General features: G+C 42.4%; 1 protein-coding gene and 1 long non-coding RNA gene across 33 annotated transcripts; one reads left to right on the top strand and one right to left on the bottom strand.

Annotated features, from left to right (window-relative positions):
• Positions 1 to 447: 447 nt before the first annotated feature.
• On the bottom strand, positions 448 to 22,251 carry PCBP2 (poly(rC) binding protein 2). 32 transcript variants are annotated; one of them, XM_043564103.1, is made up of 15 exons: positions 21,870 to 22,229; positions 19,343 to 19,484; positions 18,761 to 18,784; positions 18,637 to 18,669; positions 18,147 to 18,263; positions 16,502 to 16,633; positions 15,369 to 15,497; positions 14,225 to 14,299; positions 12,290 to 12,382; positions 11,120 to 11,161; positions 9,789 to 9,861; positions 9,248 to 9,286; positions 8,249 to 8,301; positions 7,173 to 7,342; positions 448 to 879 (listed from the first exon to the last, which is right to left on the bottom strand). In XM_043564103.1, the coding sequence occupies exons 2-15, from the start codon at positions 19,409 to 19,411 to the stop codon at positions 843 to 845; spliced, it is 1,086 nt and encodes a 361-aa protein (XP_043420038.1). In that variant the 5' UTR covers positions 19,412 to 19,484; positions 21,870 to 22,229; the 3' UTR covers positions 448 to 842. The 32 variants fall into 32 exon arrangements, with proteins under 32 accessions (XP_043420038.1, XP_043420037.1, XP_043420035.1 ...); XM_043564102.1 differs by having other exon boundaries at positions 8,249 to 8,304; positions 21,870 to 22,205; XM_043564100.1 differs by having other exon boundaries at positions 8,249 to 8,304; positions 14,225 to 14,311; positions 21,870 to 21,999.
• Positions 3,382 to 4,176, top strand: LOC122473489. Its single transcript, XR_006294673.1, has 2 exons — positions 3,382 to 3,501; positions 3,900 to 4,176. It is a non-coding gene; the product is annotated as an uncharacterized LOC122473489 (long non-coding RNA).
• Positions 22,252 to 23,197: the final 946 nt, after the last annotated feature.

The raw sequence follows: 23,197 nt of genomic DNA, 5'->3' as shown, positions 1-23,197 counted from the left end.
CTGTAAATGAATAGTTATTCAAAACAGGAAAACTGGTCTTTTAGCTTGGCCGACAGAACAGACATGCCCAGCAACCTGAATCCCAGTCAGACATCCATCCAACTGCTTCCGAAGTATGCATGTGCATCCTTCCTTCCCCACCCCACCGCCCATCCAGTGGAAGTGCTTGCCTACTCTCTGCAGACAAGTCCTAGGAAAATTTAACCCCCAAACTTTCGGACAAAGGGCACACAACCAGCTTGCAACAGCTATTAGGTCACTTTGCAATGAAGGCTCAAGGGAACACTGGATCAAGGGCTACAAAAAAAAAGATGGAGTGGTAAAACAGAAGAAAACATCTTAACTGGAATAAAGCCTTCTATTCAAAACCCAAGCAGGGTCCTTGTCCTTTGAGGCATAAGAGGTGCAAAGAGAACGGCAAGACAACAGGAATAAAACCCACATGAATCACTGTGGCATCCAGTTTCTATTCACAAAGAAAAAGCTCCAGTCCATCTTTTAATTTTTTTGAAAAATTCCTGACATTACAGAACTAAACTGAAATGTATTAATATTCCACTCTTACATTTCCATGACAAACAGAAAAAAAAATTCATGAGCCAAAAAAAGGGGGGAGGGGAGAAGCTTATAAAACTAAATATGGATCTCAGCATTAACAGCTGAACAGAGAAAGGAATTAAAACGCTTTAATTAAAAAATCACGAGTGGATGATAAAGTGTGTAGAAACTGAAAATTTACAAACTATTTAAAACCTGGAATCGCTGACTGTTCAGAAACTACACAGATGGATCATGGGTGGTGGTGAACAGCAGAAAGGGATTATGGATGAATCTGCATTGTTCTAGCTGCTCCCCATGCCACCCGTCTCCGAGGAAAGCCTGTAACACAAAAAATAAACAACTCAAATTAGTTTTCTGAATGCCCAGCTGCACCTCACCTCCAAGAACTGTTAGCCTAGTTGGTGAGATGTGAAGGAGTACATAGTGTTTCAGTATCAAAGGAGACGTTTAAAGATTTGTTGGATTGGTACTTGGTACCAGGATCCTGTAACCCCTGCAATCCAAGCTTCCTGAGCCAAATTACCTCAGAACAGAAGGAAACAGACTCTGTTACCAACTGTGGGTGTTCTTCTAATGATGCTCTTTGGAATATTTGTGGGAGATGTTAAATGCTTTCCAAAAATATGCCACACACTAAAACCTCCTCTTACAGGGTCACAATACACAGAAGCAACTTTTCTTTCTTTACTGAGCTTATTTTAGCTCCTCCCAAGCTACTGATAGAAAGCAGCTTAGGAAACATTGATCTGAAAGTAGCTTCATGAGGCTAACGTTGAAACATCAAAAAAGGCTTCAGTCCTGGGGTTTTTTTTTTTTTTTTTTTTTTTTTTTTTTTAGCACTGTGAAGGTTATTCCTATTAAGAAAATCCTAAACGCTAGGAGATGTTAAAAGAACAGCAAGTATAGTTTAAGTATGGGTCAAGAATTATACCCAACCCATAGTTTTCAGGACTTAAAGCAGAAGCCAACATGTTTCAACAACTCCCTAGTTCATTCTAGAAGCTCCGAAAACCTGTTGTTTCCTTAAGCTAAACTCTCCATCCAAACATACCCAGCTATGATGCCTTCTGTCTCAAAAATATCATTTGAGGTCCTGGAACCCAATTTTGGGCTCTGATGGAAAAGTAAGCATTTAGTCTGCTTCACTGATTACTGCACAGTCAGCAAGTCTTAGCTCCCACTTTGAACAGAACTATATGTGTAACAGTTTCAATTCCTAAATTTAGTTCATAAAAATCTTTAACTGTCATAACCTATTTGTGGTATCTAGTCAAAAGAAAATGAATGGTATTTTGTCATCTCCATCCCTTCCACAACAATGTAAAGTCAAAGGCTGGTCTGAAGGGGGGACGGGGTGGGGGTGGGGGGGGAACGAGGACACCCAAGATCCAGGAAATAGGTCAACTACAAACTGTATTTAATTTTATATCTGAAATTGTATTTCTACCTCAGCATAAAGGGGAATAGTTCTTTAAGGGGGCTGATTCTTGCCAACATCAAAATAGGAGGACCTAGGGCAACATAAACTGTAAGCCCTGAACAAAAGAGTTTAGTGAGGAGTGAAGTTTTAGGAAAGGAGCTGCTGGAAACAGTTTAGATCTAGGACCCAAAGAAATCAAGTTCATGCAAGAAGGTGATGACACTCTAGCACCAAAAAGAACTCAAAGAACTATCCAGAATTTATACACACCCTAAGCATTGATTGAGGCAGGAGGTATAGAAGGGGCAAGAAGGGAAAAACCCAACCGTAATCACACTAAGGACACTATGATAGAAGGACCACATGGGGGAGCCGAAGTTTTTAAAAACTGAACATCAAGTACCTTTGGTGGTGGCAGTCGAGACCTTAAACCTCTGCTTCCTTCCCCACAATCCTCCTTTAGGGAATACTCATTAGGTAAAGAGGCCTTCTAATCAAAAACTAGATAAAATAAAAACCAGGTCTCTTGGGGGGGTGGGGGGGATGGTACCAGCAAAATTAAGTCGTAACTACAGAAAGAGCTTATGAAGGGAAAGCTGGACCATATGATAAAGGAGCAGCCAGCAACTAACAAGAAAAACTACCTGGACAGGTTGCTCCTCTAGTCGTTCATGCAGACTTTGGGACAAGTTACTAATTCATAGGGCCAACCTGGGATTGAGGGACCACAATGGCATGAGATAATACATTGCAACACTTACAAGCAATTAGTTTGTTTTTTAACACTGTAAACCAAATGGGATGTGTGTGTGCGTGCTGGGTGGGGGGCGGCGGATGGCAGGAATTTCTACACTAGTTCTCTAATGCCTTGCGAAGAACCGTATACATTCAGGTTGAATTGAAGACTATCAAGAGGCCTTCTGCCATCACACCTACAGCATTTCTGGTCTTTTGTGGAGACAGAACTGTGGTCCTTGGGATAAGGAAAATAAGGCTTCAGGGAGATTAAAAGTACACTTGAGGGAAAGTAGTTACTGCCAACTAGTCACTCATGTGATCTGTGAACTTAAATTCTCCAAGGCTTTTTTTTTTTTTTTTATTTAATCTGATAAGGGAGTGGATTGGTGAGTTATAGCTGACCTTAAAGGTTCCAAGTTTAGAATTCTCAATTCATGACAGGGCTGGTGGGAGACAGAAGGGTGGGCAGGGAATAGAAGGAAGCGTAAAGGGACTTAATCAGGGTTGGTTTAGGAGGACTGGGGAATCCTGTCAAATTCTAGGTGATGTTACAGTTGCTTGTTCAAGATCTACCCAGTGTCAGAGGAAGAGGGGTTAATTCTCATTCAGAGGAACGCAGACAAAAGCCAGCAAACTTTATTGGACTTTTCCCAACTTGCCTCCTCATTCTAGGTAAAGAAGTAACTTCTTTATATGTATGTTCTGTAAAAGATCCTCAAAGTAACCACTAACCAGAGGAAACAAGCCTGGGATGGACACCCTTGTTACCTGCTATTGGCAAGGTAAGGGATTTTAGAAGTCAGAGAAACTGTTTTCACTAAAGAATCTTAATGGCAATTATGGAAGACCTTCAGGATTTAATCCGCTGCAGGCCCATCTCCTTTTGTGGGGAATGACAAAGGACAACAACTAAATTAACCAGGGATACAAACAAGCCCGAGTCAGTTTTATACAATCCCTAAATTGAGTAGCCACAGGTCACAAGCTCCCCACCCCTTTACCCTTCACAGCACACAATCAACTAAAGTTCTTACTGTGGCAACTTTATTACAGCTAGAAACACAAATCTGGCCAAGAAGGCCTGCTGATAACCATTAAATAATTAAAAAAAAAAAAAAGTTAACGGAGAAGCTTTTATTCATTAACACAGAGCCTAACACATTGTTATATTGCAATGCAGAATAAAGCTACAAAAAAGTAACAGAATGAAAAAGAAGAGCAAGAACTGTGGCTCTAGATAAAGAATTCAACAAGTCAGACTCTGAAACAGGCACTCCGATGAAATGGCCTAAACCTAACCCCAGGTTACCATTGCCCCCACCCCCACCCTGTTATTCCCAAAATAGTAAAAAGGAAACGGTCACAAGCTCACAATTGTTTGGTTCTCACCAATGTTAACAAAGAAAAACAAAATAAACCAAGGAATACTTGAGGGGGTGCCTCAAGATATTCAATCAGTAGGGGGAGAATCTCTGTTTCTCGCCTTTCAGTTTGTTAGTTACACATGGCACGGCAGAGGTGGTGGTGGTGGTAGCTGAAGCCCCGGTACCCTTAGCAGCAGACACAACATTTAGAGCCAGGAGAGGGATGGGTTTCATGCCAAGCAGACTGGAGACACAAGGGGCGGTCGGAAGAGGGTTGGGGAGGCTGGAGGGTGCGTCGGAGGTCCCCGCTGTGGCGAGCGAGGGGGTGGTGGTGGAGGAGGAAGAAGAAGAAGAAGGGGTGGAGGGTTGAGAGAGGTTGATGCTGAGGTGATCAGGGATCGTGACGGAGGCTGCCTGGGAGGAGGGTTTAGCGTTTTCTAAACTGTAACAGAGGAAAAAAAGGAACAAAAAAAAAAGGGTGGGTGGAAGGGAAGACCACAAAAGGGAAAAAGTACAGGACAAAAACTGCTTGTTACCAGTTAAGTGCCTCTGGTTGCACATTAGGAAGACCTAATACCAACTTGTGATAAGCTACCTTTCTTTAAGTCTGTGTCCCACCCTCTAAAAATGTATACTTTGCCAAATTCCATTCCACGATGCTATTTAAAAACTGCTATGGTGAAGGAAAAGCTGACAGACTGAGAAAAGAAATCACACAGAGCACACTTCCATGTATCTGACACATGAATCCAACTCAGGAGTCAAAGGATTTCAAAGTAGAAAATGAAACAACACTCGTATCAATCTCCAAACAAAGAACAAATGTCTCTCACCCACCAATCACTTGTGAAGCTGTGGAATATTATACAGAATTAGAAAATTTTCCCCCTAGCACTGAAGTTTGCTTCCATCTCCACAGCAAACTAACCAATATATCACGATGGGAAAGGACAAGAAACCAAAGTAGGTCACTAATTTCAAAACTTTAAAGAATGTAGCATTTTCAAAGAAAAATGCTGAGAACAGAAGTATAGATAAGAACTAGGAAAGCTTCATTTCTGGTAGGAGGAGGGGGTGAGAAAAAAAGCCTTTTGTTTTTGCCTGATCATACTTCTAATAGAGACCTTACAGAACTGGAACATACTCCTGCACTGCTGAAAACCTCATTTAAAAATATAAAAATACGCCTCTATTCTTAAAATAAACTCTAAATAATAGTAATGACCTGGCAGCTCCCAAATGCCTGCATGTTTCTAAAGCAGAACTGCAGTATTTGCTGAGAACTGTCTGGACAACCTGCCCCACAAGTTTAACTCTTTAAGGGCAGGGACCCTCCTCTTAAGATTCCATTTTGTTTACCGAAGTCCAGAGACCCTTACAATCCATAAAGCAGGGGATAAAGAAAGGACTCAGACTGACAGAATAAGCAGAAACACTCAGACTCCATTACTGAAAGCAGAGAAATCTTTCTTGCCTGGTAGTAAAACTAGTTTGCTTTTTGTATTCAAACTGGGCCAAGATGGGGAAGTGAAGAGTAAGCTTTGTGCATGTACAGTCTTTGCTTCGGTGTTAAATGAAGCTTTAAAAAGTTGTAACACAAATTCAGTTTGGACAGTTTCATTAAATAGGATGACTCTAAATAACCAGCCATTCAATAAAATAAGGATGATCCTGAAAAGAGTGACTGAATCAGGAAACTCTGGTGAAGTTCTGGTTCCTTCCAATGTAGACACTGACCCAGGTACAGGAGTCAAACAAACCGCTTCCATTTAAGCACTACCTGACAATATTCAGAGCAAGCCTACCCAAGCAGAAGAAAGCCATCTCCAGCTTCCAAGAACATGATTCTCGCCACTTAACTCCTCCCCATACCCCAATTAGAAACAAGACAACAAACCTTTCCAAACAGCCTATGTAGAAAGTTTACCACCATTTCACACTAAAATGTTAAGAATTTGATGTGCTTGGTAGCAGAAGAAAGCAGATCTAGACACAAAAAAGTCTTTTTTTACATAAATACTAGTAAGTACCTCAAGACATTAAAAGGCTTCAGGCAAAAGTCAAAACCACTGGGGAATTGATAAATTCTTAACCAGGAGATAAAAGACAATGGAATAAATACAAAGTCAGTGACTATAAATGTAATATGGACTTCATTTGTATGAATTCCTTTCCCCTGAACTCTTAACACCTTTTATGCGCAACAAAGACTGAACAGTTTTAACAGAGGTAAATGACAACTAGACAAAAATCTACAGAAAAAGGATGGCTAAGCCCCTTGGGCAATGGCTAACTGGCTTAGAATGTTAGTAAGCAATTAAAAACATGACTTAAGCACTTGTGCTGAGAAAGCAAGAAATACAAATGCCTTGTAGAATGCCCACTGGAATGGTCCTGCTACAACTATCTTGTGTGGTAACATCAGCTCGGTTTGGTAAAGAAAAATGAAACCTCAGAAGTCATTAAGGTATGAGATGGTGGGGAAAAAAAAAAGAGAGAGAGAAAAGAAAGAAGGAAAACATACTAGACATTTCTGAAATATTCCCAAACCTAAGCCTCCCCTTTCCCACAAGCTGTGAACAATGGAACACATTTGCAATTTGAGAAAAATGGATGTTTTCAGAGTAAGTGGTAATGGTTGCTTCCCAGAAACTACCTTGCTGTCACACATTTTTCTTGTATCAATTAGGGCGTTCTGGAGACTAAACCCAATCAATGAAAGAAATATTGGTCTATGATATGTACAGCAAAAGACCTACATTTGGTTTTAAGTCACTATGGGTGCTCTAGTCAGAGCACTATTCTGCTAGTGAAGTCATACTCTTTCCACTCCTAAAAACAGCAAGTCAAATGCAAGCCTTCTGTCCCCCTCCCCCATACAATTTTATTACAATCTGGTTACTTTCTCTGCTACACTAAAAATGGATTAAAAAGTAGGGCTAGACTTAAACTTTATTGCCATCTCCACCCATCCCCACTCCCATCCCCCAAACACTCCCACATTTAGTAATACATTGTAGCTTTCCCCAAAACACACATTACTTGTGTTGCCACCAACAAGACAAAAAAGGCAGGGAGGGAACCCTTACCTGACATTGATTAGATATTGAGCCAGGCTAATGCTGGCAGCAGATCCAGTGATGGTAACCTGCCTATCAGTAGATCCTTCCACTGGGTTCGCAATTTTGATCTGCGCCCCAGACATCTGACGGATCTCATTGATTTTGGCGCCTTGGCGCCCGATTATGCAGCCAATCAACTTAAGGAAAAAAAACAAGGCACACCAAATTAAGAACTGCATGGCTAGGTCCAAGAATTCCATCCTACCCCTCCAGCCTTTTATAGCTCCAGTCCACGATAATGGGAACAGAAACTACTATCTGCATTCTACACACTCTACTCACTCCTGATTTCAAAACTTGAGTTATAGACTGCATCTCAACTTGTGCCCTATTGTTTTGTCTGACCACTAACAGGTCAGAGCCAACTCTCAGCTGACTGACTCCCTAGCAGCATCAGCTTATTTCCTCAGGGTACTAACTAGACAAAATAAAACGGGCAACATCGTAACAAACCAGTTTATCATGGCAAGGGACAATAAAGGTCTCTAGTCTTTGGCAACAAAGATGCCAAATTCATCCTGCTATGATTACCATTTTAATACACCGGTAAGAATTCTGGCTAATTTCGAATGCTTTTCCTTCAGAAAAAAGTAAAAACTTGGGTCTCCATTCATACTGTCTGATACTGTACACTAATAACGTGATACTGAACACATTTAATGTAGATAGTGAGACTGAGAAACTGAGGTTATTATTTTATTATTCTCACAATTTAAATAGCCACATGTGGTTAGTGACTATTATGCTGGACAACACAGAACATTCAACTGCTGCTTTAAGTATAAGGCTTCAGATATATACAAGAAGCCAAGGCCAATGGGGTATTCTATCTGAAACAAAAAGGTTCTTTCTGCCTCATGAAACCTCAACACAATAGTGTTATCAATTTTCTCCATCAGTTTTTATTCAGATTCTACATACTTTAAAATTTTTAATTTGGGATCTTTTTAAAAAAAACCATTTTCTTCCCTAGGTCTTGTAAGTGGCATGACACTGCATCAACACTCTTTTTTATCCCATGAAACCCTATTAACTATACTTACATCGTTTGGAATGGTGAGTTCATGAGAAGTAGTCTGAGCAGATGCATCCAAACCTGCTAAAAGACAGAAGAGAGCAAGGAAGTTCAATGCAAAGCATACAAACCCCCCACTGATTTGCACATTAACCTAACAGAAGGAAACAAACTGGAAACCCAGCATTGGCTGTTGGGATTCATCACTAACTTGGAAGCCTCCAAAGAGGAAAGAGGGGGAAAGGGTACAGAAATAATGCTGGAAAGGTTCCTCTGTACACTCAGAAGAGCTGATTTCATGCCATTTCCTGCAAAGCCCAGCCTATTAGCATATAAGGGGATGGAAGCAAGGGGCAAGGGAATGTAGTATACTCAAAAAGGACCAAAATCTAACCAAGTCCTTCTGCACTGCTCCCCTTTTCTGCTTAGGATTTCCTGCTGCTGTTGTGTTCCAATTTTATCTCACCTGATGCTCACTAGCACCAGTGCCAATATCATGCCTGTTACTGGGTACCATGGACTTTTGGCACACATGCAGAGTTGCTTTAAATATACCTGTATCAGATTAACACCTCCCCCAATCCTAACCTACACTTGAAGGTCAGAGAGAATGAAATGGCAGCCAGGTGAGGAAAGTTTATTTCTCCAGATTTATTCCCTGTCTTTTGCTCAATTGCTCAGTAATTTGTTCTGGTTTTTATTTTGTTTTCCAAAGAAAAAGAAAAAAATCCCATTAGCAAACACTCATACCCATCAATAATACTGACATCTGGACCCAACCAGGTCAGCTGGCTAACTCTCAAAGCTAGTCTTGCTCTCAGCTGTGGCTGCTAAACTCAACATTTTTAGAAGGGGGTTGGCCAGATCCATCAAGGGACCCTCAGGGGCACCAGGCCCACCCCTTTGCTCTCTCAGCTCCTTTCTGCCATGTGCATGTTGCTGGTATGTCATGGGCAGTGAAACAAGACTCCCACCAGTTTATTAATATAACAGTAGAATACTACAGATTTTTTTTTTTAATCATTACCCCAATAGCCTTTCACCTCTGGAGAGCTGGATTCAATGCCTGTTAAGATACAAGTGAAAATGAGTTTGGTGGTCTCATCCTAACCCTATCGGACAAGTTATTCCTTATACAGAAAAAAAAAACCCCAAAAACAAAACAAAACAAAAACAACTACACAATTTGGCACAAATGGATTCTCTACCCAGATCTGTGAATAGCTGGTGGAGAGAAAGGGGGTGCCAATCAGATCAAAGGGGCAGCAGTGAGGATGGGTTAGAAGAAATATCAGCCTACCCTTTGCCTGACAAGCATCCCCAGACCTCACCCCAAACCTTCCAGGGCCTTTTTTTATTTTATTTTTTATTAGAATAACTCACCCCAAATGAAAACCAAGTTAACAAACACATTACCTCTTTCAGTTTAGCGATAGAAGACAGGCAAGTTTAAACCAGCAGGATGCTGGGTAACGAAGTATGTTTTAAACAGATGTCAAACTGAGACCTTGGGGCTGGCCTCTGTCTTGCACTACACCTTACAGAAATAAACACTGAGGTATCCATACCACTGAATCCGGTGTTGCCATGCGTCATGGGAAAATGAGACTGTTGCATTGCCAACTGGTGCAGCTTGGTCAACTGCAGGGAGGAAACAGGAGAGGTTGGCATTAGAAGAGTAAGAGAGCCAGGGCTCACGCACATTCAAATTTGAAAATGCAGAGCTCCTGATCCCCAAAGTTGACTCTACTACTCAAACTACAACATAGGATGGGGCTTATACCACAATCCTGGGGATGGGGCAAAATATGAAGGTAAGGGTTAGAAATAGAAAGGGCACAGTAAAGAGAATGAATGCATTTTGGGTGTGTGAAAGAAAAGCAGCAGCACCTGCCCAACAACCATCCCCTTGTGGGCTACTTAATGAAGGTGTTTGCAGCCATTGCAACAGTTGCCCCAGGGACAAGCACAGACAGGCTAGGTAAACAAACTGTGCAGTGGTGCTAGGGAAACACACCATGCAGGGTTCTGTCATTATCAGGAGGAGGGAAGGAGATGAGGGGGCAGGGAGACTGCAAGGAGGAGAAAGATTAAGATGAAACCAAACTGGACTCAGCACCCCCTCACCAAAAGATTTCTACAGCTTTTCTTCTTCACCTATATATACACTACCCTGGCAGTTCTACAACAATCCCTCCTCAAGGCTACTTTCTCTCTTGGGCCAAACACTAACCAAGAACCAAACCCAAGTTCCCAAGTCTAATGCTCAGCACCTGAAAGGGTTAGTAATGATAGAGAAAAGTGCAGAAAGAAAATGCCCTTAAAGGAAATCTGAATACCAGCACTTTTAAGTAAGAGTTTTTAGTGGCAAGAAAGGTTTTATGGAGTTGAATTCCCAAATATTCAGCTTCTTATTCTTCCCTGTGTAAATAAGCCCCTTTTCCACCCCTCCAGATGCTTTTTAAATTGTCACCTCAAATTGAGGAATACAGTACGCCAGGGCAAACCCAACCTCCCACTCCTCCCCCACAGAAAGGACTCCATGAAGAGATGCAGTCAGTCCACTGTCAATTTAGACTGTGCCCTGGAATAACAAATGATAATACACCACAGAACATTTCTTTTTTAGACATAGTAATCTGGAAAACAGGATAAAATAGAATCTAATAATTTGCTGGATTATAATTTCCAGTGATTATATTATCAGAAGGCAAACAAGGTGCTACTATGCCCTGATTACAGATTATTTAAGGGCCAAAAGATGGGGTTCACCTTGTGAGGAAAACAATACTCCATATGCTTAAGACCCAACTCACTTCTGCCTATGTGGAAGAAAGAGTGAGACAATTTTGGATGGGAAAGGGAACTTTTCAAAACAAGAAGTGAAAACAAAACTTACATCTGGCTGTGGAATGGCATACTGTCCTTGAATGGTATAGGCCTACAAAAGGAGGAAAACAGTTCCTATTAAAAAAAACCAATCAGGGACAGCCACCCAGAGGGAGAGGGGGAGACAGATTTCAACTAGCCAGGAAGCCAGAGTTGAACTAAAGATGGGGGAGGCCACAGATTGAGGCAGTAGATGGTATCTCACAAATACAGTCAGACCTGAGTTGGCTTTCTTTGAAACCTAAATATGATGACTTATTCCAGGAGGCCTATGAAGGGAGCCAAGTTCCCTGCAATCAAAGGCAAAATACACATTTGTTTCTTAATGAAAAGGTGGGAAGTGGATTAAGGAATGCCTCGATTGACCAAGCCCCCTTTCTCCCTCTGTACAAGACAGCCTAGGAGGAAAACGGTCTCTTCCCTCAACCACCCCAACCCTTATGCCAATCATGGTGACATGAATGTTTGTATCTGCATAAACCTATACAGCATGTTCTATAACACTTCCCTTTCCCTATCTAATTTTTTTCTACATCTGCCTAAAGACCTTAAGTGCACTAGAAGCTAGTTTAATCCCTAACACTAGGGAGCTGATCACAGGAACACAAATAAATAAAATAAATCACTGTGTTCTAAATCCTGCACCTTCTCCCACCTCCCACTCCATAAAAGGCACTTGCAGCTCCCACTACACCCTCCTCCCCCCACACCATAACCTCCGAAAAGGGAGCTGGGTCTTCAGGGCAATGGGGTGGGGGACAAGGAGGAACAGGAAGGGAGGGGAAGGAGTGGCTGGTTAACAGGATGTGAAGCTTTTCACATCACAGTGGCCAGTACCCCCAAAAGTGCACCCAGGTGGGGGGTGGGAAGGTGAAAATGGGATAGGAAGAGTGGGAGATGGGGAAGAAGGGTTGAACAACAACAAAAAAAGGAAAAAAAAAAAAAAAGGAAAAAAAAAAGGAAAAAAAAGGAAAAAAAAAGAAAAAAAAGAGTTGGTGTTACCATCTGGTGGGCTACGCGGCCTGTGTGAAATGAGGTGGGGGGGGTCAGTCCAGGTCCCCGTGGACAGGTGGTGTCCACAGCACAAAAATCACCAGCGCCACTGGCCCCCCGCGTGTTGGCAGTCTCGGCTGAGGCGGAAGGATTGAGTGAGCCTTGGAGACTGAACATCCCCTCTCACCTCTAGAGGTGGTCCCTCCAGGTCAGGGTTGAGGCACATGGACGGGGTGGTGTGGGGAAAGCTCGCACTGTCGCTGCCTGTGCTGTACCTGTCCTGTGGATAAATAGAGGATTTCAGTCTCCAGGGCTGTCAATCCGGCACCTTGTCACCAGCATGAAATTCACACAAAAAAAGTTGTTTAATTTTTTCTTTTCCTTTAAAAAGGAGCTCACGACACAATTTGAAACGAGCTGCAATCAGTGAATTTAAAAAAAAAGTTACCTTGTGGCAGGTATCACACTGCACAATTGGGCTATTTTCAGTAAGAATGAAGGGGTGGGGCAACAGAGCTGATGCCAGCTACTGGTCACTGTGGGATTAAGTTGAACCCCTATAGAGCCCACTTTTGTCACAAAGGAACAAAAGATACAGGTCCATCTGTGGACGTTGCATAAATGGGTCCATTTAAAAAGGCCCGTGGGAATAATAAGGGCCACTCATGAAAGAAGCTGCAAGCCTTTAGAGGGTGGTCAACTGAATAAAGGGTGGGGGAGGGTGGGGGGAAGCAAAGAGGTAAGAAGGGGGAGGTGGAAAGAGGAGGAAAGGAAAGGGAAATGAAGAATTATAGAGAGAATTGCTGCTATGCAACATGGGACTCTTTACAATCCCAAATGGGAGTGGAAGAATCCAGAAGAGCAGGAACATGGAGTTCCTGGGGAGAAGGGAAAACTCCTAAGGCTAAGCCTCCTTGCTATACTATACTGACTCTGGGCCTTTGTTTATCCTGCCTGACTATCCAGACTATCGGAACCCTTTGACCAATCCAGTTTCTATAAAGCAAGGTACTAAACTGTCTCAAGGTAATACTGTGACATGATTAATTTCTTGTGAAAGCTCCCAGAAGCACATGACAAACTAAGTCCGCAAATTCTTGTTCAGTTTTATGCCAACTCAAAATAGAATGTGAATGGGATGGACTTCGTTCAGGCTTCCCCCAATTCAAACACAAGATGGAACTAATTAAGTGTGCTTGTAACAGGCCAACCCCTCATTGGGAAAAGGCATTTTGAACAATGTACTTGCTTGCTTAGGCAGCCACCAAATTGAAGGTCACTATTTCAACCTGAACCCCAACATTTAAAAAACTGACCTACCTACTCCTCAAATACTAACAACAAAGCATAAAACTACCATGGGTCTAACCCGTGCTCTTGTCATAAAAATCTAACTTCAGAATAAACCATATGCCAAAGATCAAGAGTTTAGGTGGGTGAAGTAGAAAGAGGCCAAGGGGGTGCTTTGGTGTTCTTACTCTAACACCAAAGGTCATAGCACCACAGCCCAACATGCTCTCCCCCTTCTATTCTTGCACACTGAACCCTTACCCCGGGCTGGTTTCAGTTATGCCATGTGGGTTCAAACCAGCTTATGAGGTTAAGAGTCTGGGGGAACAACACACTGGAGTTTGGGAGTGAAGGGGTAGGAGTAGGGGAGGTGAGGTGGGGGGGGAGGGGAAGTTTGTAGGACACTCAAGTTTAGGAACCCCCCAATTTTGAGACCACCATCCAGAATCTCCTTCAGAGGTCCAATTCTTTGCTTTTATTCAGACCTCTAAAGAACACCCCACACATTAAAAAGCATGGATGGGGTGGGGGGGAAGGGAGAGAAGTAGTGACACCAAGGCAATTTAACCCTTTCTTCTAACCCAACCCACCTTAAATTACCAAGTAAATTACCTCTTCCGAGTGCCTACAAAACTCCCATTGCCTGCTAAAAATTAAGAGCTTGGCATTCAGAGCTTTCTCCAGTACAAAAAATAAAACTAAAAGCAGGTCAAACTATGGCCAGAGTATAGGTTTCAGCAAGCATGCAGAGTGGCCTGGTGTGCTGCTGGCAAAGTTTACATTTCAAATATAATCCTTGTTCATTGTAGCCCACCAATAAGAATTTTCTTACCTGACCACCTGCAAAGATGACTGGAGAACTGGACGGCTTGGGCCGGTACGGGATGGTCACGCCCTTCGGGGGGGACTGGGAGAGAGTCAGAGGGGAAAAAAACAAAAAGAGATAAGGTTTCAAAGCTGCTTCAGCTGTGTGGCTTAAGCTCACACAGGTCAGTTATATTAAAAACTGTATTAATTTCCATCCCCTCACCTACCAACGTTGTCTCTGGCTAGATCTAATCTCAAATCATCTGCAGTTATTTGCCTTTAAAGCAGTAAGATGGGTCCGTGGACTACACAGCTCACACTAATTCTCATCAAGGCAGATTCCCCTGTAATAATTTACGCATTATTTCCATGTTTTCAAATAAAACTAATGAACATGACAAACCTCTATGTGTATATATGAAGTTGGTAATTTAGGATCTTACATTTTGGCCTAAACAGGAAATGAAATAAAGTACACAAATATTATGCCTGGAGAAATATACACGGTAAGTAGTTCAAAGGCTCAATCAACATTTTCCTAAATTCTACTTGAAAATTCTTTTCTCACGAATATAGGAACATCTCAATGGCAGTTCTAAATGTTTTATTTTCCCTTAATTTTGCTATTCTTGTTTTAACTGGATAGCATATACTACCAGGACCTCACAAGTTATTCATAAACACCATCACAGGTAAGTTTTTTTTCACATAGAAATATTTTGAATATAATCCTGTCTTAAAACATGGAAATTAATTTGAAGAATACGTCAAAGTTGCACATAGCCAAAATACTGTAATCCAAAAGGCAACTTAACTCAGTTTCTCTGGAACCCAGTTACATATTTTGTCCACTCAGACCAAGTAGTGAATCGTCCCCTACCAACCCTGCTAGAATTGCTGTAAACCAAAAGATCACGGCTGCTTAACAGTTTCTATTTTTGCTCAGACTATAAGAAAAGTGGGGGGGGGGGGGGGGGGGGGGGGGGGGGGGGGGGGGGGGGGGGGGGGGGGGGGGGGGGGGGAGGAAAATATGAACTCACAGAACCTCTTCCCCACCCCCACTGGAGGCTTCTAACAGCTTCACCTAATTCTAGTCTTACTAAATATAGATCAGTCTGTCTCCCTAGAATCACCCTCCCCCCATTCTCAGCATGAGCCTGAGGGCTTACCTCCAACATGACCACGCAGATCTGTTTCACACACTCAATGATGGATTGCGGAATGCCAGCAATAGTGATGGCCCGCTCAGTTGAGTTGGGGAGCATATCCCCTGCCACCTGGACCTGAGCCCCTGTACTCTTTGGGGTAGAAAGAAAATTTTTAAAAATCAGAAAAACGATTCATGCTCTTCCAATTCCCCAAGCAGTAATTCTGCAGCAGCGATACTTATCCCATTTCCTATTTTACCCTTTTTATCCTCCCTTCCCACTCTTCCCTTATTCCAGATAGGACTGTTTAATCACAGTTATAAATAAATTAGCCTCTGGAAGTCAGTAACAGCCTAAATTTAAGCTGCTCTCAAGAAAAAGGTCCTACTAGTTTTCTTTCAGCTAATGACAGCTTCGTAAGCCATCAAAGTCCCCACAAATATCACCCACTTTTCATTCTTTTATTAAACAAATATTTATATAACGCCCCTTCTATGCACCAGGCACCATTCCAGGTTGCTTGGAATACATCAAACAAAACCAAAATCCCTGCTCTTCTGGCATGCACAATATGATCCCAAAAACTCCTTTAGAAGCCATTCAAATTTCATTCCAATATCCAATTTAGTAACTCCCAGATACTATTAAAAGCTTCCGTAATTCAATGTAAATTCCAGCCTAAAAGGGAGCAGGATTACAACTACATCCTAATATACTTTCCTGTTTTCCCCTTGCTATTTAGGTGTTTGGCCAAGGAAAATATTTGCTGTCATTCCATATCAAACTCTAATCTCTTCAGACACACAAAAAAAGCATATAGTCTCATGGAAAAGTTGCCAAATGAAAAATGGAAACAGATCATATGCAACAGAAATTCTGGTTAACCTTCTGTCTTACTGTTAAGATAGATGAATTGTAAAAACAAAACCAAAAAACAAAAACAAAAACCATCCTACACATTATTTATATACATGTGTCAACTGTGTAATACTTTTCTTCCCAATACACAATTAAATCATAATCGTCTAGGACTACTACTTTTGGTAACAACCTTCATTGCAAACGTTAACTTTTCCAAGCCATACTAAGAGCTATTAACAGAGAAAGCCACATTTAGAATAATTAACATTTTCAAGACGACAAAAGTCACCAACCTCTCGTATTTCCTTGATCTTGCAACCACCTTTCCCAATGAGAGAGCCACACTGACTAGCAGGGACCACCAGCCTCAGGGTTACTGGGGGTCTACTGGCAGCTGTGCTATTGGTCATAGAGCTGCTGATGTCCTTCAAAAAGAAATGAGAACACAAGAATCTAAGTTTAAGCAGATCCCTGGGACCCACAACTGCTATAAAAGAACCGTTTAACCTTTTAAGGGATGTTTCAGTCATGATCTACCATCAACAAAAGTTCAAATATTACCCCCTCCACCCCCAAAACAACTATTTCCTTAAAGATAAAAACACCTATAAACTTCCTCTGATTATCCCTAAATACAGTTTCTTTCATGGAGGAAGAAAAGTGACTGTTTTGGAAATCAGAATTGACTGTAAAGGGAAAACAATATCAAAGTCAAAATTAAAACATTCAGATGAAACAATGCAACCCCAAATTCGAATAACCAATTCTGTTCTCTTAGAAAAATTAGAAAGATTAAGCAAGTGTTTCTATTTGTTTTAATTTCTTGGTAAAATCACCATTATACAAACAATGAAACTGAGGCCAAGTACTCGTCCCAATCACATCTAAAAAGCTATAGATTTGAAATTAAAAGACTGTATTGGCTCCAAAGCCCACTGTCTTTCCCATAATATGCTACTTCCAAAAAGTCATGGTTTTAACCTAGTTAAATTTAGCCCTCTGAAGATTAAGTGGTTTAAACATCACTTCTCAGCCTAATCACTATGTAGTAGCTAGACCTGAAAAGTGCTTAAACATAAGCCCCTGAAGTCAAGGACATGTTAAAGTACGAATAAATTTTCTGAATGTTTTTTAAGCGTCAAGCTCTGGATTAGCAGGGCCTTGCAGGTCAAAAGATAACATTTCTGATCTTGGCCAGGATAAAATTTCAGGCACCATTAAGTATCCAACCACCAACCAAGCAGCAGCCAATAGCTCTCCTCTGCCTGTGGTGTCAAATGCATGATTAGCAGCATTACTGAAGAGGGGGAGGAGGCTGAAGACCTAGGGCAATGGTTGTAGAGTATCTGAAGGTTGAGGGATCTTGGTGAACAAAAGAAACAAAAACAAAACTTCCTTCTGCCAAAAAACTTCTGGCATTGATAATTTTCTTCTGAAAACCTATAAAACATATTCTCTTCCTCCAAGTATAGCTCTGACACAAAGTTATCAGACTGAATTTCTTAAAAATCCCAACTGCACCCAAGGTTGAAAGATATGTTATTTATGGCATGTATTAGTGTTCATCAGGGCACCTAACAAAAGCACATTTATTTAAGTTCATTCAACTATAAATTAGAGGACGTGAAGTTTACCAATGCAATACCATCATACCTTCAAAACTACTGGTCAAAAAATAAAAATAAAAAATGGGTTTTCACACTTTTTTTTTTTTTTTTTTTACATTGAGTCCTCCGTAATAGTCAAGCTAGTCCTTTTAATGATTCAAGTGACTTACGGTTAAATTTTGGGAACACTGAAGAGGAGGTTTGTAAAGGACCCATTTACAGATTTATGATCCAGTCTGGCCTTCAATTTAGAAAGCTCTTAGAAAAATCACTAAGCTATCTAGAAGCACTTTAAAATGAAGATTCAGGGGGGGAATGAGTGAAAACGAACCTCTTCCAGTTTGTCAATGATCATAGCAAAGGCTTTGAAGATGGCATTAGTGGGTCCAGCCAAAGTGATAATTCTCTCAGGACAATTCCCTTCTGAGATGTTGATACGTGCACCGCTCTGGATTAAAAAAACAAAGCCAAGAGGTTAACAGACAAAAAAGTCTGAGCATATACAGATTACACAGCCCCTCCCAAATAAGATGACCAAGGAAGCTACCTATACGCATGATCTTAACACAAGCCAATTTCGGATTTCAAACATTGCTCATATTTGCCCTCAACACTACCGAAGCTGGCTTAAAGCTTGAATGAATTGAGGCTTTCTGGAACTACATTTCCCAGCATATTATGTGATTACAAATAACCAGGCCAGAAAAACACCAGATAGGAGTATTGATTCCTTCTAATTGCTCATTAAATAAAAATTTTGCCTTTAAGGGCTTTTAACAACCCTTAAACTAGCCCCCCCATCCCAGCCCCCTATAACTCACCTCCTCACGCATCTTCTTAACTGATTCTCCTTTCTGTAAGAGGAAAAGTCAAGAATGAGCTCCAACTGCTGTTTCAACCAAGACTGACTAAATAGTAATTAAAGTTGAAGTGAAACAGTCTTACCTTTCCGATGATACTGCCAACTTCCTGCAATGGAGAAAACTAGTGTCAAATAAGAGGAAACTCAAGTGTTCATATTAAAAAGGAATTTTTAACTGTCCAAAACAATGGAAAAACTCAGATTTATCAGGAAGAGGAGTAGGGAGGCTTACTCTCTTCTTTGCTCAAAACATAACTGAAGGTACCAAAGAATACTGAAGGAATAATGATTCAGAAATAATCAAATACTATTCTGTGTTTAACATAACTTATTTTTTGAAGTACCAAATCTGTATAGTTTCCCAAAATTGTCTTGGCGGAGGTTATCTATTTATCACAAGCTACACCAACCTCGATGAGGAAAATCTTATTATCCAGGTATGAGAGTCTTTGGCTCCATCCTCTAGTTAAGCCTTTCCTGCTCAGTGGAGCTTCCTACTAAAGTCTGTCCATTTTCCCACTACACTCTCATCTACTCTGATAGAGAAGACTGCTAAAGCCAGATGCCCCACAGTGCTAATCTGATGAGCTCCAAGATGCATGCCCTCTCTTCCTGGCCTCTCCCCGAGCAGTTACTATGACCCAATTTCCCAAGCTGGTGCATACCTTTCCATGCATAAGTAGCCGGATGGTGAGAGTGACATTTAATCCACCTTCAATCACACCGGTGTCCATGTCGAGCAGTGTTCTGGGGAGCTGGACTTTGAGTGGTCAAGTCTTTGGTCACTGGTGGGGGTGAAGCCAAAAACTGAAATGCAAACATGACCAAAATCAGAGGGGGAAAACAATAGGAGAAATAGTTCCCAGAGTCACTTTCACTGTTACAAATGTTTTTTGACTCTTTTCCTTATATGACAGCCTATCCATTGGGAAGCTTGTATACACCCAGCACAACTGCACTAATGACAACCATTTACAGCTCAGGTTCTGATAAAGTATGGAAAGAGACTCTTCAGTCTGCTGTCCTTAATGGTAAGGTTTCCGCTGACTCTGAGGAGGAGGAAGATTCCTTCAATCCGCAATGGTTGCAAAGGAACTGCTGAACGTGCACCAGTTGTCCTTCAACAGAATAAGATTCGACAGGATACAGAAACACCTGGAAATCATGAGGCCAGACCTCAAACTAATCAACTACAGACAGACAGATGACCTTTTGCTTCCCTGTTAAGTAGCACGCTCAGGTTGAGAGCAAGAAAGGACACATTAAGTTTTCTTACTTGCAGCAATTTCTAGATAAAAAAAAAAAAATTTAGAGGTAGCTCACATTACAATTTCAAATGTTGATAGATGACACCAAATAATTTTAATAAGATTTAAATCAACAACCTCACTGAAAATGGCACTATCTGAAAAGCCTTCTATGAAGGCTGGGATTCCATATTCCCCTTTGGGAAAAGGCTCAATACATTAAGTACATCCTGAGTCCTTTCTCCCATCCCCTCTCCTGACCCAACTTGATAATCACTCATATTTGAAAATCTGCCTTGCTTCTGCGTATTAATCTTTGTTACCACTCCACCTTTATTCAAATCTATTAAATCTTAAATTTTCTTCCAAAGAAAACAATGAAAATAAGACTACTGCTAAATATTTATTGTATAGTTGTCTTAAGCAACAGCAGGAATAAACCTTTCCTACAGAGAAAGCTCTTTCCCCACCCATCATCTGAAACAATATTCCTAACATTTCTGTCTTGGAATAACTAACCAAACGTAGAAAGAGAATTTGTTTGTGAATATACCTTTTCCTATGATACCTCCTTAGGACCTAATAGCATTAGCTTTAAAAAGGTTCTCCAAAGTTGATAAATTTCACCAGTGACATTTTTAGCAACCATCCCTTCAAAAGTCAACATCAATGATCTCTCCTTCAGCTAAGTTTCCCCCTTCACAAACCAGCCACTGTTTTAACTTTGTTCCAACACAAAGCCCATCCCCTAAACACTTAAAATGTTTAAGTTGCTGCCAGATCATTCTGTATATGGCGAACTGCCTTGTGGTTACCTCCAAAATAAGATTATTAAAAAGACAGACTTTGCATCCCCAAGGCACCTCATTGCCCCATTGTCAAAATAGAATTGTTGGCAAAATCCCAGAATTCAACACTTTTCACTCAGGGAAAAACAACAGTGCTGGGGGGGGGGGGAGGGGGGGGGCCGAGGGAGACCGTTACGTCTTTAAGAATGACTTTTTAATAAGCTATGGCTAAAAAAAAAAAACTGGCAGTTTAACTCTTTATCCCCACACAAATGTAACTGGAATCACTTTCAAATACCACAGTAACACAAGTTCAAAAGAGCAGGAAAACTGAAAAACCTATTAGAAAGCCATTTCTTGATTAAGGCACAGACGTGCATTTCTAACTCCAAACATCCAAGAATCTCTGTCATTTCTCTCCCGCCTAGGTTAATATAAATGTACCCAATCCCAGAAATCCAGCTGTTAATCCTGCAGTCCATTACCCCTTCTCCTATAAATAGCTCGGCCTGGGTCTATACCGGCAGGCATTTTCTAATTTCAAAATTCGTTACCCCGAGAAAACGTCCTGAATAACTCGGTAACTGGGAGCCCGTTTACCCTTTCTTTAACTCCGCAGCCCCCCTCCCCTCGGTCATCCAAGCATTTTCCAATTAAAAAATGCCCCCCCCCCCATCCCTCCACTAGAAAAGAGAGAAGGGAAAAAAAATAAACGGTTCGGTCGGGGGGGGGCGCTGCGATCCAGGGGGAGGGGCCGGGCTAGTAGCGCCTCCTCGTGTGGCTGCGCCAGCGCCTGACCCCCGCGGGGAGCCGCGCTCACCCGCCCGGCCAGCAAGCCGGCCATCGCCTCCCCCAACCCCCTTCAACCAACAAATCCACCGCCGCCCCCCCTACCGCGCGCGCGCCCTCCTTGACTCCTGCGCAGCCGCCACCGGGAAAAGGCGGGGGGAGGGGGGTAGGCCTTGCGCGAGGCCTACTAGGCCGCGTCTGAGCCAGGGCCTCGCGTGAATGGCCGGCCAGGCAGACTGAGGGGGTAGGCGCTCACGCGGTACTACGCGAGGCCGGGGCTCGTGACGAGGACCGGAGCCCGCAGAGAAAGATGGCAAGAGTGGAAAGAAAGCTATAGCCGGGGGCGGAGGGAGAATTTTGAAGCTTACCTGCAGGCGCGAGGCGACTGAGGGGAAAAGGGGAGCGGGCGGGAAGGGGAAGGGCGGGAGGCCGGGGGCGGAACAATAGGGGCGGGCGGGAAGGCGAGGGGGGCCCCGCGGGCGGGCGGAGGAGGAAGGGGGGGGTGGAGGAGGAGGAGGAGGAAGGGGGAAAGAGACCCCGGGGCGGGTGGAGGGCGGCGGAGGGCGGGCGGGCGGGCGGAGGGCGGGCGGGCGGGAGAGGGCGCAGGCTGCGGCTGCTCCGGCTGCTGCCTCTGCTGGTCTGGGAGGGGGACGGGGCGGAGCGGCCCGCTTTCAACCCCGCGCACCCTCCGACCCCGGAAGCGCTAACCGCCCCGGGGGCCGGCGAGGCGACTGCGTCGTCCAAACCTTCCCCACGCAATGCGGACGGCCTCCCTACCGCCTAGAGCGGCTCCGTGGACAGCGTCGGCACCAACGAGACAATACCTTGTAGCCGATGGCTAAGTCTATGATAGAGCGGCAGCGTAAGAACAGGGAGGAAGTTAGTGGCCCCTAGCGGAAAGATTGGAAATCCCAGGCGTGCGTACGGAGAGAGTTGGCAGTCGCCATGGATAAAGGGAGACAAGAGGGAAAAGGGATGGGTGAAGAGAATAAGAGACGGGAAAAACCCAGTAGTCTATAGTGATACTTAAATAAAAGAAAGATTTAAAAAAACTAATTTGCCACATTGAAGGCAACTTTTACACTAGTTCCTTACTCTGAAAATTAGTAACTAAAAGCAAAGAATTAAGCATTTACTCTCTCTTAGGAAGAATGTAATTCATCCGTTAAGGGAAAACTCTTTTAAGAGTTCCATTTAATAAATGTAGAAAGAATGAAAGAGTTAGAAAATCACCATTCATTCTGCAACCCAAAATGAAATAATTCATTCAGGCCAGTCTCATCAAACATCAAAACTTTAAGTGAAAAGCTATTAGGGGAGCAGGATATTATGGGGCCAAATATCACCACACACATAATTGACAAATCGCACGGGGGGGGGGGGGGGGAGGGGAAGTAATCTAAAATGGAGGTATCTGATAATCACCATCTTATTCAAGTGATCAAACTTTGTATCACTAATCGCAGGATACCCGTTGACATTATGTGGTCCTTGATGAGATACAATAAATACATAGCATTATCTATTAAATATTCTTGTCAAAAGCGCTTAATCTAATCAACCTTTACCACTAATTTGCAACATACAGAAAATGTATGAGGAATAAAGGAGTAAGTTATATACCTCACACTGCAAAAAGATAATCAGCAAATTCAGAATGTTGGACAGTTTGCAAGACAACTACCTCAGGTTCTTT

The sequence above is a fragment of the Prionailurus bengalensis genome, chromosome B4 (genome assembly GCF_016509475.1).
Source record: "Prionailurus bengalensis isolate Pbe53 chromosome B4, Fcat_Pben_1.1_paternal_pri, whole genome shotgun sequence".
NCBI classification, from domain to species: Eukaryota; Metazoa; Chordata; class Mammalia; order Carnivora; family Felidae; genus Prionailurus; species Prionailurus bengalensis.
This window is presented reverse-complemented; position numbering and strand designations above follow the sequence as displayed.